This window comes from Perna viridis, chromosome 1 (assembly GCF_037379345.1).
Source record: "Perna viridis isolate PV_CMFRI_1.1 ecotype Kerala chromosome 1, ASM3737934v1, whole genome shotgun sequence".
NCBI classification, from domain to species: Eukaryota; Metazoa; Mollusca; class Bivalvia; order Mytilida; family Mytilidae; genus Perna; species Perna viridis.
Window position 1 is genome coordinate 7,044,782 of NC_142445.1, and position 14,176 is coordinate 7,058,957.

Consider the following 14,176-nt stretch of genomic DNA (forward strand, 5'->3'; position numbering starts at 1 on the left):
TGAGTAATCGTCAATATTCTCATTACGGTTGTCAAGACTAATTATAGTAATATAAATTGCTAGATCGGTGTATTTTTGACATGCAAACACGTTCCTTAACTTTTAAGAATAGTGCCGGACTCTTAAGATAGCTTGCAACCAAACGCAAGCTAGCGAACACAATGTAGCGAAAAATAAGAAACCGGGAAACTTCTAAAGAAATCAACTTACTACCATATGAAGTATGCCATTTTACCAATTAATTGTTATTATTTATGAATTGTTATATGTTTTCGTGGTGAAATATTTAAAATTAATGTTATTTCTTCTATATTTCAAATTGTTTGTTGATGCTGAACAATTTTAAAAGAACATTTTGAACGTTATTTTTAACGTTATTATCTACAGACATTTGGACTTGCATTTAAACGTAAATATCGAAATTGTCATTTTTACGTAGAAAAAATAGATATACAATTATATTATGTCCTAAATTTCATCATCGTTTTTAGACAATGTTAAACATAATTCTGACTGGTTATTGGAACTGATGTGCTATGTGTGTAAAATATTTTAACGTCGCATCTTAATCATAAGAAAAAAAAAACGCTTTCTTTATAGTTTTTATTGACCAATTTTGAAATTACAGTAACAGTAACTTAGTATATTTTTGTTGTTGCTGATTTTGCGTTTATACACAAGTGTTCATTGAGACTTTCCTCTTATTCTTTTTTTCTATTTTGTATTCTGTTGTTGCTTTTTTGTACTGACCAATGAGGTCGTTGGAAAGTGTCTACTGGTGTTTTGTACTGACCAATGAGGTCGTTGGAAAGTGTCTACTCATGTTTTGGAATCCAACAGTATAGCTGCACCTTTCGTCCTCTTGTGTGTATATCCTTGCATTTCCATACTCCAACAAGCGCTTTTGCTTGGTCCAGATTTCCTGCATTTCCACACATGCTTACAGACGTTCAGTTTTAACAAATTCGGTGTCCACGAAAATTATTCTGGTTCACTAATTAACACTTTTGTTTCTTATTATAGGCCTTGGAATACTTGAGCTTTTGCATTTGTCCAAATATGTCCCATACAACAAAGTCCTTTTCTTCAACTGCTTGTTACGAAATTCTTTTACACAATAGCAAAGATAGATGGTAATGTTAAGTCTGCATTCCTTAAAACGGAACACATATATAAAAGAATCAATTAAAATAACCACAGCAGTCATAACAGATTCGATTACAAGAGCACTTTTTATATTGAGAACTGGTTTCAAGAAGAAAATGCTGATATATATAATATGAAGTAATAAATGGGGCGTTACAATGAAGAGTATTTTCACTATAGATCGCAGTTCCTTGTTTTTGATTTCAGCATTGTAAATTTTTCCAAATGAGACAATTTTACGATACATTTGACCGTAGGAAAATACTATAATGCAAATACATATTAGTCTGATGAACACCACAATCCACGGAAATACTTCAACCTGTGACATTCGAACTTCACAACCACGCTCCTCTTCAAAGGAAAATTCGATACTTAGAGTCAAAACAGCTATCACAGCTGCAAAAGTCCATAAAGTCGTACAGATGATTACTATCAACCTTTTTGTAACAATCTGTGTATAGCGCATAGGTAAGAATACGCTTACATAGCGATCGAGGGCAATTGCCGAGACTAATAGAGCAGATACAGTAAAAATGCACGTTGTAATCAATACATCGAACATACACAACATTTTCTGCATAGCAAGATTTAGTCTCAAGTATCCCCGAGAACATCCCCAAGCACCAGCTATAATGTCAATGATGCATAAATTGGTCACCAAAATTTTCACTGATGATTGAACATTCCGACATTTTGATATTAAAAACACTGCAAACACGTGTTCAAGTACAATGAAAACAGAGCCACTCATTTCAGCTACTACTCCTAGAACACTGACATCCTTTTCTAATGCAGATAAAGTCGTGTTGTTCATAGCTTTGATCCTGGTCCTCGGTATCCTTCACTTAGACAATTGAAAATCCAAAGTACCTGCGAAAAAAGAAACCATGTAAGATAACAGCTTCAGATGAAACAAAGCTCTAGTAAATAGTGACAAATCACTTTAAAGCGATAAAATTCTAAACTTTGTCTTTAATTCAATAATCAAAGCGTTTCGACTGAGGAATGAGAAATCAATTAGACATGAAAGCGATATCATGTAGACCTTCATTACTTAGGGAATTATCCGATCTACGGGAAGACGATTGAACAACCATTGTATTCTAACAAAATGTACAAGACAAAAGATAAAGATCCATATAATAATTCGTTTATAATGAGCATCAAATTAGTAGATGCGGAGAAAAAAATCAAAGCCCGAAGATGCTCCAATGAAAGCTAAGCCTACATTCATTCATTCTGACACCGCATACGGTCTTCATGACGATATCTAGAACGCAATCCTCTTTCACAAACAATTTAATGATATTAAAACCTTGGTATACATAGACAACTCTATACAATCAAAATATTAGGATATAGAAAATTATTTAAAAGATACTAGTATTCAGAAATTCAAAATGATTTTTTCCTAGTCCAGTATAAACAATTCAGTTTTTTACTGCGAGGCACTCTGTAATTGCAGATATTTTCTGGGCGGATATCTACCCCGTTTTTAACTCCTATCGCATATTTTACGGTTTCAACGCCGGAAAACGGGCGCCAAATGGGACTAGATCTTTGTGTATTCAAAATTAATTATGCGTCACAAAAAAAAAAAAAAAAAATTTGAGAGACAAACGTCTATTTTGTGTCCCAAATTCAATTTTGTGAAATAAAATTCAATTTTGTGAGACAAAATTTAATTCTGTATCACAAAGGTCAATTCTGTGTCACAAAATTCAAATCTGTGTCACAGAATTCAATTGAAAGATGTCAGGAAATTATCACGTGATTCACCAGGGAAAATTCCAATAAATCGAAAGTAGAAAAATCGCGTATTTTAAACCCTGTTTTATTAAACAAATCTTATAAAAAACGTATCATAGCAAATTCAGTAATTTCAGAACAGTTTTACTGTAGAATGCAACTTATAAGATTTTTAAAAGTTTCACTTTTAAAAATCGGTCTTTACCGCTCCGCGTTGCTCGAAGTAATCGGAAACCTGAGTCTGCGAGACCCGCGGTTAAACCTTCTTACAAAATCGTGATGAGAGAATTCATTTGCATATCCAAATGATTCTGTAAACTAATTTGCATACAAAATAGACTTTTGTGAAAAATTCAAGTTTGTCACACAAAATACAAGTTTGTCACACAAAATACAAGTTTGTCACACAAAATACAATTTTGTCTCAGAAAAGTCAACTTTGTGACACAAAATTGAATTTTGTGACACAAAATTGAAAATGTGTAGTATGAAATAAATTTTGTTAATCAGAACTCATTTTTGTTGAACAAAATTCACTTTAGTCTGTACAAAATTGAACTCTATGTACAAAACCACAGGAGTCCCATTCGGCGCCCCTTAGAAACGTCGGTTTAGTTGAGTAAGTAGATAACTGGAATGAATGAAAATTGTACTTGATCATTATATATAGATACGCATGAGCATTCGGTGCTAAAACGGCCGTCTTTTCAGTGCTTGTATATCCCAGCGGTACAAGTGCACCGATTTCTCAATCATTCGCTTATACGAATGTAAACAAAATTCAAATTAGTCTAATTCTCGCTCTTACACAAAAGCCGATTTGTAGCATACTTGATTACCTGATTGAAAACATTTTTCACACTTTGAGGAGCTATTTTTCAGCAACAAAATGGCATTCCAATGGGCATTAATTGTGATTCTTTTCTAGCCAATTTGTTTTTGTATTCATACGAGACTGAACATCCTAAGAACCTCATAAAGAATGAAAATATAAAAGACGCTAAATCCTTTAATGTCACATACAGATATATTGATGATGTATTGTCCAATAACAATCTTTCTTTTGGAAAACTGTTACCTTTAATCTTGAGATAAAGGAATATACAAAAACAGCTTTTGGATCTACATCTCGAATTCGACAACAGTTGTCATCTCAGCACTAAGATTTATGAAACTGTGCAGCAATAAATACCATTTCTCCTGCATATGGTGTATATATTTCACAATTGTATCGCTGCGCTACAGCAAGTACTAACTACTCTGAATTCTTTAAAATCATAAATATCTGCGTATCAGACTTCTGAATCAGGGTTTTGAGAAAATGCGCCTCAAAAGGACTCTTACCAAATTCTTTTTCATATACCAGTCCTAAGTTGAAAAATACTCATTTTTTTTTCTAAAACATGGTATTATTATTGCTTTTTGTAATTTATTATTTCTATTGATTTGACCACCGATTTACCGATTTTTGCCACTACAAGCATGCAATTGCTATCTGTTCTAATATGACATGCTTCAAAGCTCTTTAGACCACAGCCGTGGTAAAAAAAAAGTGATAAACACATGACCAACATTTCGTGCAACACATAGGCTGCGTTTATTCAAAAATACCAAGAACGTACTCCTATTAGAGTCGAAATAAATCACAGAAACCTTATTTTATCAATGTTTTACCACGGTCTGGCCATTTATATCGTTATTTAAACTCTCGCTATCGCTCGGGGTAAAACAATGCGACATAAATGGTCTGCCTGTGGTAAAACAATGATAAAATAGAGTTTCTTAAATCACTACCCGCCCAGTATATTCACGCCGCAATGGAATATGGTGGCATGGCGCGCTGTAGAACCTTTATTTAACCCACTATTTCGTTTGAAACGCCCGTACCAAGTTAGGGCTATTGCGGTACCAGCTACTCAGGAGATGTAACATCTATTTTGTCAGATTTATTTTTGACTTGATTGTGGATCGGATTATTGTTCGGTAATTTGGTTGTTACTCTTGTTTACATCAAGACGGTCTGTCAGAAACCAATGCGGATCAGACGTTACCATTTAGAATTCTCAGATTTCCGATAGGGGTCATTCTCAAAATACATGTACGTTTTGATTTCTGAGCTAACATGAATTCCCCTTTTCGTGCCTTAGGACCTTCTATATTACTGTAACATTGTTATATATGATTATTCAATCATTTAATACGAAGTAGACCTGTATGAGAGACCATTTCTAAGAAGGCCCGGAGTTCCTGTCAGTGGTGTTACTATCAATGATCAAATATTAAAAATACTTTTGAAATCTCGTGATCACTGGAAATCGTCAAAAAAGAAAAGTTATATAGTTAAACAAAAATCATTTTTTATTCCTTCCCAGACTGACGATTTTTTTCCATTTTTAAGGGGTTGACTTTAATAGCCATGTTTATGTTATAGATGTAGATCTCTGGATAAAAAGTTCTATAATCATGTTCTTTTTGTTATTAAATCATATGAAGTAAAATCAAAACACAAAAGACATTACTGTTACACCACAGACATCAGTACATAATATTTTACTTTTATTTCAAGAGTAGACGAACAACAAAATAAACAGACAATATACTAATGCGTGTTCTGACAACAACTTAAATGAAAGCACTGACAAATGAATTATGTTTAGATTTTATTCAAACAAATCTAAGATTGACTATTAAAACGGTAACACCACAGACAATTGTAGTAACACAACTAACAATCACGCTAGTTATATCTCTCTATTACTAAAAAGTGACTATTTTTCATGTTTATTTTTCATGTTAAATGGTCAAAAAAAAATTGTACAAATGCATACATTTGATGCATGAAAATCCAGATGTGTCTGTAGTGTTACAAAAAATATCTGTATCATATTACTAAAGAAATAGATTTTATAATGACTTAAAATCGTGACGTATGCAGGCAGGATGTAGATTTGAACTTTTAACATATTTATAGGAAGTGTCGCATATTCCGGTTGGTTGAGACATCAGCAATATTAATATAACATATGAATGCATTATTAATATAATTAAACGTGATTTGAGTACAAAAAGCTCCGTCCCTCACAGACAAATATATACATCATGTTTATCTTGCTTGACCTAAGTTGACGTTAAATGATGTGCAACCTTCTTTAAAAAATTGCGGTATTTTCAAGTTTCATCGAAAAAAATCATATCGAATTTTATATATTACGAAAACAACGTTAGGCAAGTCGTCTCAATATTGGCAGCAAATACCAAAGCGTCTGTAGTGGAATAATTTAAATACGTCAAAAAAAAAAAAAAAAAAAAAAAAAAAACAGAAGCAGAGACGGTCTACATACAAACTGAAGATAAGGAAAACAAGACGTCACATAAAGAGAACAAAAAACCTGAAACACAATCAATATGACCGGGATTGACTATAGGTACTCCAGGTAGTAAGCATGTCCTGCTCCGCCAGGGGCACCCGTCATATTGTAAGTGAGTATAATCAAGTAATAGTTCAGTAATGATAATGCAGCTCCCAGATATCATTCAATTCAACAAAGTATTATGATGAAAACAAAGTAAATAATGCGGAAATGATGGAATATTATCCGAAACAGACACATTAAAATATCGCCAAAAATATTTTAAAAAAAACGTAGGAATTTGATCTTGAATTTGATAAAAACAAGAAATCGTGCTACAAAAATTAACAACGTGCCAAAATTTGTCGAATATTTCAAAATAATGATATCTCTGTAATTTCAACGCCCTCACACGATGGTAGTGTGATGAAATGAGAAACCAAAGAAGATCCGGACGAGTCTGGGCATTTAACACATAAAATATAAATCTGCATTAGCTGCCAAATTTGTTCAGTTTTGATTCTACTGAATTTTGCTGATAAAATGGAATAAGTTTGTAGTAATACAATCGAATCAATAACTGCCGATAATATCAACAGAATATTGTGAAAACAACGTTTTTTTTAATCAAAGAAGATCGACAGCTCAGATCTAATTATTTTTCGCCTTTACTTCCGAAGATTGCCGACAGGACATTAGCCTGGGTTAATACTTTAACCTTGGTGAAAATAAAATACAATAACGGATACACGTGTATCGTTTACATTTCATTTCATCTATTTCTTGATTAGTTTTCAAATAAATAATGACTGTTACTGACCATATTTGTGCAACATTATATCACAATACGTAAATTTCAAAAGGATCCTTGCATTATATTCAAACTTTTTCTTTTAGGGCTTGAGTCTGACGGTCCTCCTTGCCATTGATCAACCATCAAATTTGTTTTTTAAAAAGCGACCCTTACAGCACATGCGTGGATTAAGGTCACCAGAAGACAATGAATATATAGACCCCTATTTTATGTATTTAACACATTTTATTTGTGGATATTAAATGAAATTATACAATTTGGTAGAAATAACTCAAAGTTAAGGCATATTTCAACAGAAACAAAAAATTATGCAAATGACAGCTAATGCAGCTTTAAGTAACCTAATGTAAATGTTAAAAGTTATACATACATTTTGCCTTAATGTATGACAATCCTGACAAACTTGTAGACTTTTGACAACAACCACCTGTTGAAACCCAACATACTATTATGCAGTAATTATAGATTTAACACTATCAATTACATGAATCATTAAATAGGATTATACCAGCCTAATGATGAACACAAAATACTGTTAAATCGTAAAAGCTAATTTTTGTCTGGAATTACTATGATAGAATAATTACATAACAAATAAATACATCCAGGCGTTATGAAAGTAAAAATGGTAGGTTCCTTTACAAATGAGTTACACTTATTCCGAAAATAAGAACGGGACTTGAATTTCCAATGACACTGTAATTCTCCTCTATAATTTGGATAACCCGACATATCCGAGAGGATGGTGCAGGGTCAGAGGAAATTCGGACTATTAGACTTGAGATACAATGGAAAAGCATGTAAACACGAAACGTATAAGGTAATACTATACGGTAAGTCATTCTGCAAATTTGGTCTCATTTTGTTGAAATAAAACTGTTTTGTGGTAGCCACACAGACATTTCATGTTTTTTTTTTTCATAAAGTCCATATTTTCTAATCCTTGGTGTGGAGGTTCAAGTAATTTATAAGTAATTAAATGATTAATGTCATAAAATCCAGTAGCCATGGTAACATACTGCCAAAAATATAACTAAGTTTTAGTACAAATTTGGGGTACCTTTCCAAAACTAACAGCCAAATACTATGTTAATAAAATATCAGGCACTTAGGCACTAGCACAGGATGAAAGCATGCACCGAGGAGCTGGAAAAAGTGTAAAAATAATTACACCCTTTTCGATTCATTTTCTCGCAGTTTTAGTTCCTGAAGTTCATGCGAAATAAGGTATTTTGAAAATCAGCCAGCTGATGCTGTGGAGAACCCAATTACTCAAGGGACTGAGAAACGTTCTTGATACCATTCTTCATTTCTGTTTGTCATTTCAAATATTACATCTGTCTATGTATAAATGCTAAAACTACATTTAAACAGTATATCCACCAAATTGCAACTTTTAATATTAAGTTTTACCAAATTTGACCGGGTCAACTTGGTGTGCGAAACAGTGCGCCTAAATGTAACTGTATAGTGCACCTAAAAGCTGTTTGAACACCGACGTAAAAAAACCAGCAATAATAGAGATCATTCAGGGAATTAAATGTCCCCAAATTCAGGGAATTAAATACCCCCAAATTCAGGGAATTAAATGTCCCCAAATTCAGGGAATTAAATGTCCCCAAATTCCCTTAATCCATTATTTTTCTAAAGAATTAAAAAGTGCAGATGCCTTATTTGCTTTTCGTGGTAAAATGTGATTGTATCGCGGTTGTAACACATATTATTGGCTATTCTAAATTGAACCGATGATGAAAATTGTTTGATCATTCCTAATTTTTTTACAATATTTTCACCCTTATTTTCGTGCAGAAGATCAAGCATTTTACACGTTTCCAATCAGCATGACACATTTTTTGTTTTCACAGGAAAAATTCCAAATTTTCAACTGCCTTTCGAATATTTCTTTTATCTTAATTCTCAGCAGTTTTAATTTGATTTTGGATACATGATAGTTGCACGAGTGGCCTGTATATTTGGACTGGTTGAAGACTGTCGGAAAGTGATAATATAACATTCACATGCTCATCCGTCTAAAAACAAGCCAATGTCATAAGTTATTTCACTTAATCTATACAGTCCATACAATCGCTTGTTTCACGTTTTCTTCACGTACAAAAATAACGCTAATTGTGTATGGATTGTATAATTGCAAAAGCAGCAAAAAAAAAAAAAAAAAGAAAAGAAAAGAATTAATCTATAAAAATAGACTTATCTGTAAAATATGGAGGTTTCGTCAGCAGTTTGACTAATCCCTGTAAAATTTTGACATCATAACGTAAGACGTGCAAACCGATAGGTAAATATAGCTCAATCATGGTATATACAGAAATGTCCTATATGGAGAATTATGTCAAAGGGAAAAAAAGCTTAAATTTACTTATTTAAAATACACTCCCGTACCACCATACATCGTGTACTAAGTTACAGCCCTAGATTAATCCTACGAGGAGGAATGACCCAGCCAGCAAAAGCTATATTTTTATATAGCCTAGCTGGCCGAGTGGTCTTGGGCGCTGGACTTTGTGCAGGCGGTCTTGCCATAGATGTCACAGCGGTACGAGTTCGAGTCCCGCGGAGGGAACGACCGAAAATTTGCACTGCAAATCTGAGAGTTCTAACATGGTTGGGAATTTTTCAGACCTTTCTATACGTTTACATATCTTCCCTGTATCAATTTGATCCGATGGAGCAGTGTAGCGAATAGAGTCGTCACATTCTGAGACTTTTGTATATATATATTAATAAAGTTGAAAAAAAGATAGCACTTTCCGTATAACCGTTAGTTGCGCCCTTTGTTTCGTTCATTATAAAGCTAAGGCAACGTAGTTTCGAGGATAGAACTTGACTATCTTTGTGGATATACCCCCCCCCAAAAAAAAAAAAAAAAAAAATCCGGAATACCCTCACTCTTTGTTGTAAAGCAATATTCGGAAGAGAGCTTTGCAAGTACAAGGGATATGAAAAGGTGACTTCTATATTTTTATACAATTGCGTTCAATACCTTAGTTTAACATGATTTCAGTGCGAATAATTTACCTTATCTGACATTGATTGTGTGGACCCATTGATGGTCCTAACGTTTACACTTTCATTTGTTATAGAACAATTTAACATCTTGCACTAATTTTATTATTTATTTGGCAGTCTATGAGCCAGTACTGACGAAATGCACAGGAAATTGTTGCTTGGGAAATAAATTATTGCCTTCAAGAAGTTTCTTTGCGTTCTTTTTCATTAAGATACAAAATGTCAGAAAAATTGCACCAATTTTATTGCTTTTGATTTTTTACACGAACATGTAAGAAAAGTTCTAATACATGTAACTTCGTGTAATCTATAGAAACTATGCAGCTTCCTTGCAGAGTTGTGGGACTTAATATACTTAATATAACTTCAGTACAGAAATATCCTTATTTAATGTAACGAACAGATACCACATTTTAAAGTTTCTGTTCGAGTCCAGATTTAGAACAACAAACCTACATTACTCGAACTGGTCATGACATAGCAAAATTCAACACACTCATGCAAGTACACCCTCGGAAAAGAAGCATTGTAATTTATATGTATATAACGTCTTATAATATATAAATCTAAACCTTAGTTTCTGAGAAATAGGACTTCAACTCTAAAAAACAAATACCCCCCATTTCCTTCAATTATGTATAGCAGAGGAAATATCTTCAGTCATTTTACTCCCTAATTTTAGTGGAGGTCTATAGTGATAGAGGTGTCCACCATTCCTTCCGTTAGGGAGAGGAGTTCCAATATCTTAATCTAACTCCTACACCACTAAATGGAATTTAATGAAACTTTCATAGAATCTTTTAGTTGCGGAAATTGGATATTTTGAATAGTAATAGGTGGGGTTACAGACTCTATAAAAGAAGTATTGGAGCGCACAAGCCTCCCCCGGCATCAGTTGCTGTACAATACCACAACATTTTGATTTCTTGCCAATGTAAACAATTAAAGACTGAATGAATTTTCTCTTTGGGCAATAACAGTGTACGTCCATACTTGATAATGAAAAAAAATGAAAGTTCTTCTCCTCGTTTTGTTTCATCTCGGATGTAAACAACCATTTAAAAAGGAGTGACTCGGTATAAACCAGCACATGTCCTTTAGACGGATGCGTTTTAAGTATACCACTTACTTAAAAGTGCAATGAAACTGAAAGTATAGATATAAATCATTGGGTCTTTGGGGGGACTTCCTATATATAAGATGATAATACTAGCAGGTACCATTTTTCAGCTTGCAAATATGTGAATAGGTGGGAAAAAGCAAAAATAATTATATGCTTAGTCAAGAAAGTTAACATTACGAATTATATGGATAGTCAAAAACATCCTTGTCCCATCATCTGTTGTAATAAATGCATGATGAATATTGTTATTATATTTCATAGTGTATCATAAACAAGGGAATGCTCATTTTAAAATGGGATTAGGTCTCTTTTTTGACAAATAATATGAATAGGGTGGGGTTACAGAATCCCACATAACAAATATATTTACCTAACGACACTGTTAAGGTGTCCTTAGATACATCACCAAGAACCACATTGGTGGTATTTCAATTTCCCGTTTCGTTTAGAAAACCTCAGTGATATTCAAATCAAATGAACAAAGTTGAATTTGAAATCTCAGGCATTGTACCAAGGTAAATTCAAAAGATTAAAAAAGAAGAATAATTGATGGAAAACCTTTGAGAATAGCGCTAAACTTCAAACAGAAATTTCTAAATAAAGCAACAAAATGATATTTTGATTAAAAAGTTAACTAAACACACATACACATACACACACACAATCAATCAAGAGAGTGACAATCAAATTGAAGAAATTCGAAAGGAATAAGTGGAATATGAACCTTACCAATTGTTAAAAACTTCCCAATACTTAGTATCATTTAATAAATAATGTAGTTTTATACTACATATAGCACATATATACATGTATATATATAGAAAGGGGGTTTCCGATACATTCACGGATAAAATAAATAGTTTTTTGGATGTTCATTTCTATTGACATTTAAATATACTCAGCAGAATTCATCCTAAAAGACCCAATAATAAACACTCGTTTTTGTTACAGGATTCCGTTCCATGATTACCTTAAAAATTCCATGTCAGCAATTCAGAATCACAGTCACCAAAAGAGTTCATCTACTAACATGTAAAGTAAGGGAAAATTTAGATATAAAGTGCATAAATTCACGTGCTATTAATCAACAACTTTGCACAGACTTTCTTTATATTGGCGAATGATGTGGATGTTCTAATAAAATATATTTCTTTGAAAAAAATAATATTTACCGTTTTCGCTTCAATTCCATAAATAATCAATATAATTAATTTCATGGACTGTATATAAAACACAACCTTTTACGTCATTCAAAACCAGTCTTGAAAAAGGCAAACATAGCCATTACGAGATTTTATACTATTATTTGCAAAGTCAAGTTACATTATATGTAGAAACTTGTAACCGTTTATTTCATTTCCTATAAACATGAACAGCTAAGGACGAAAAAAATCTTGTAACCACACAAACTTAACGAAATGGTGAAATGTTTTTTAGGTTACATTAAAATAAACACTTGATCTGAAATAGTTGCATTCTCTGTTTTTCATTTGTTTATTTGTGAAAATAAATATGAAAAAACGGGGGAAAACAAACTTGTTTCTATCGCTGGAGTGAGGCTGTTATCATAAAAGCAACTTTTGTTCTTGAGAAAATCAAAAGTACGGAAAAAATTGCCAAAGTTGAGTATAATTATCATCAAAATATTTTATTTTCAAAATGTATCGTCTGTCAATTTTGACCCAAACAACCACAGAAAACTACAAATGTCGACAGTATAAATGAAATTTTGGGACAGTGAGAATTCTTTATGAATGATAAAATCTCCATTTCAATGAACGCACCGGGATATCTTCAACTATACTAATATTTGTAAGCCAGTACCCGTTACAAGTATGTGCAAATCATATATTCTATACTAACACTAGACGTCATTGCCTTATTCAGTATTTAAGTTGTTCCTACCATAAAATGGCAGAAATCCGATTTAAAGTGGGCTAGTATTTTTTTTCAGATTTTCATAACATTTCGACCAAGTACTTTACCAAACATTTGCACAAAGAAAAGTCAAAATCCGCTGTAGTATAGGTTACAGACCACCAATTTAACCAATGAGCATTTGGAACGTAGGCAAAAATAGTCCTACGCAGAAATTACCCCTGTTCCTCATAGTGCTGTGAAAAAAGTTCTCATCTTATTTAAAAAAATTAAACAGTTTCTGAAAGGAAAAACATTTCTGTACAATTTATAGGTGCATTTTGCTTCTTGTGAAGTGAAGCCTAATCTCCATAATGATTTCTATAGATACCCCTATCTTGTGAAAACACTGGGATTTCCCATGCTATTTATAGACCCTTCACTTCCGGTGACCAGTACTGCACTGCAAGTCTGCTAACCCCACATGCCATTCTGAGGATTGTGAGCTGACATATGTAGAATCATGCTGATATATAGTCCTCTGCAGGTTAAAGTTAAGGTAAAGTCCAGAGAAGCCATTGAATATTGTGAAATTAGCATAGAACCCTATGGGAAGTGGAATTAGTGGTTTCTAGCCTATATAAATTGTACGTACCAGCATGAAGTATATTCCCATTGCAACTTCATATATGAGGAGGTACAACAGCAAAAAACAAATGCTCTCAATTATTACTTCTAGTTCAGTTTAATGCCTCCCAAAAACCTTCACTATGAAATCACATAAACAAGATGTGAAACTCATACGTATGTATATGAATTGTATATAAAGATTTTATTTCTGCTTATTTTTTTTTTGGCTTATAGGATTCGAAAGGTAAATCGCAATCGGAACACCTCAGTCTTTTTAGTTACACAAAAGGAAAACCTCGGACGCACTAGGCGGATAGAGATCTATCCGGAATATGACCGATCCGATTCTAAACTTATAGTTAAACTGGTTGAATTTTTAAACAATACTTTTTCAGCGCCTCGCTTCCCGCAAATGTTATTGGAAGAGTTGTTGTTCTTCATTTCTAGTGCTATTCAACTAAAATTTTTAGCACCACT

At 33.0% G+C, this 14,176-nt stretch overlaps 1 protein-coding gene across 3 annotated transcripts; it reads right to left on the minus strand.

Annotated features, from left to right (window-relative positions):
* Window positions 1–589: 589 nt before the first annotated feature.
* LOC148627035 (uncharacterized) lies at window positions 590–12,499 on the minus strand. Of its 3 annotated transcripts, XM_088566014.1 has the most exons (3): window positions 11,942–12,000; window positions 7,433–7,489; window positions 590–2,019 (listed from the first exon to the last, which is right to left on the minus strand). In XM_088566014.1, exon 3 carries the CDS (start codon window positions 1,961–1,963, stop codon window positions 995–997), a length of 969 nt encoding a protein of 322 aa, XP_088422140.1. In that variant the 5' UTR covers window positions 1,964–2,019; window positions 7,433–7,489; window positions 11,942–12,000; the 3' UTR covers window positions 590–994. The 3 variants fall into 3 exon arrangements, with proteins under 3 accessions (XP_088422140.1, XP_088422157.1, XP_088422148.1); XM_088566031.1 differs by lacking the exons at window positions 7,433–7,489; window positions 11,942–12,000 and adding an exon at window positions 12,385–12,499; XM_088566022.1 differs by lacking the exon at window positions 7,433–7,489 and having other exon boundaries at window positions 11,942–12,016.
* Window positions 12,500–14,176: the final 1,677 nt, after the last annotated feature.

What these genes read in the sequence shown, in the direction of transcription:
- LOC148627035 (XM_088566031.1), bottom strand. Translation starts at nt 1,963, where the DNA reads ATGAACAACACGACTTTATCTGCATTAGAAAAGGATGTCAGTGTTCTA.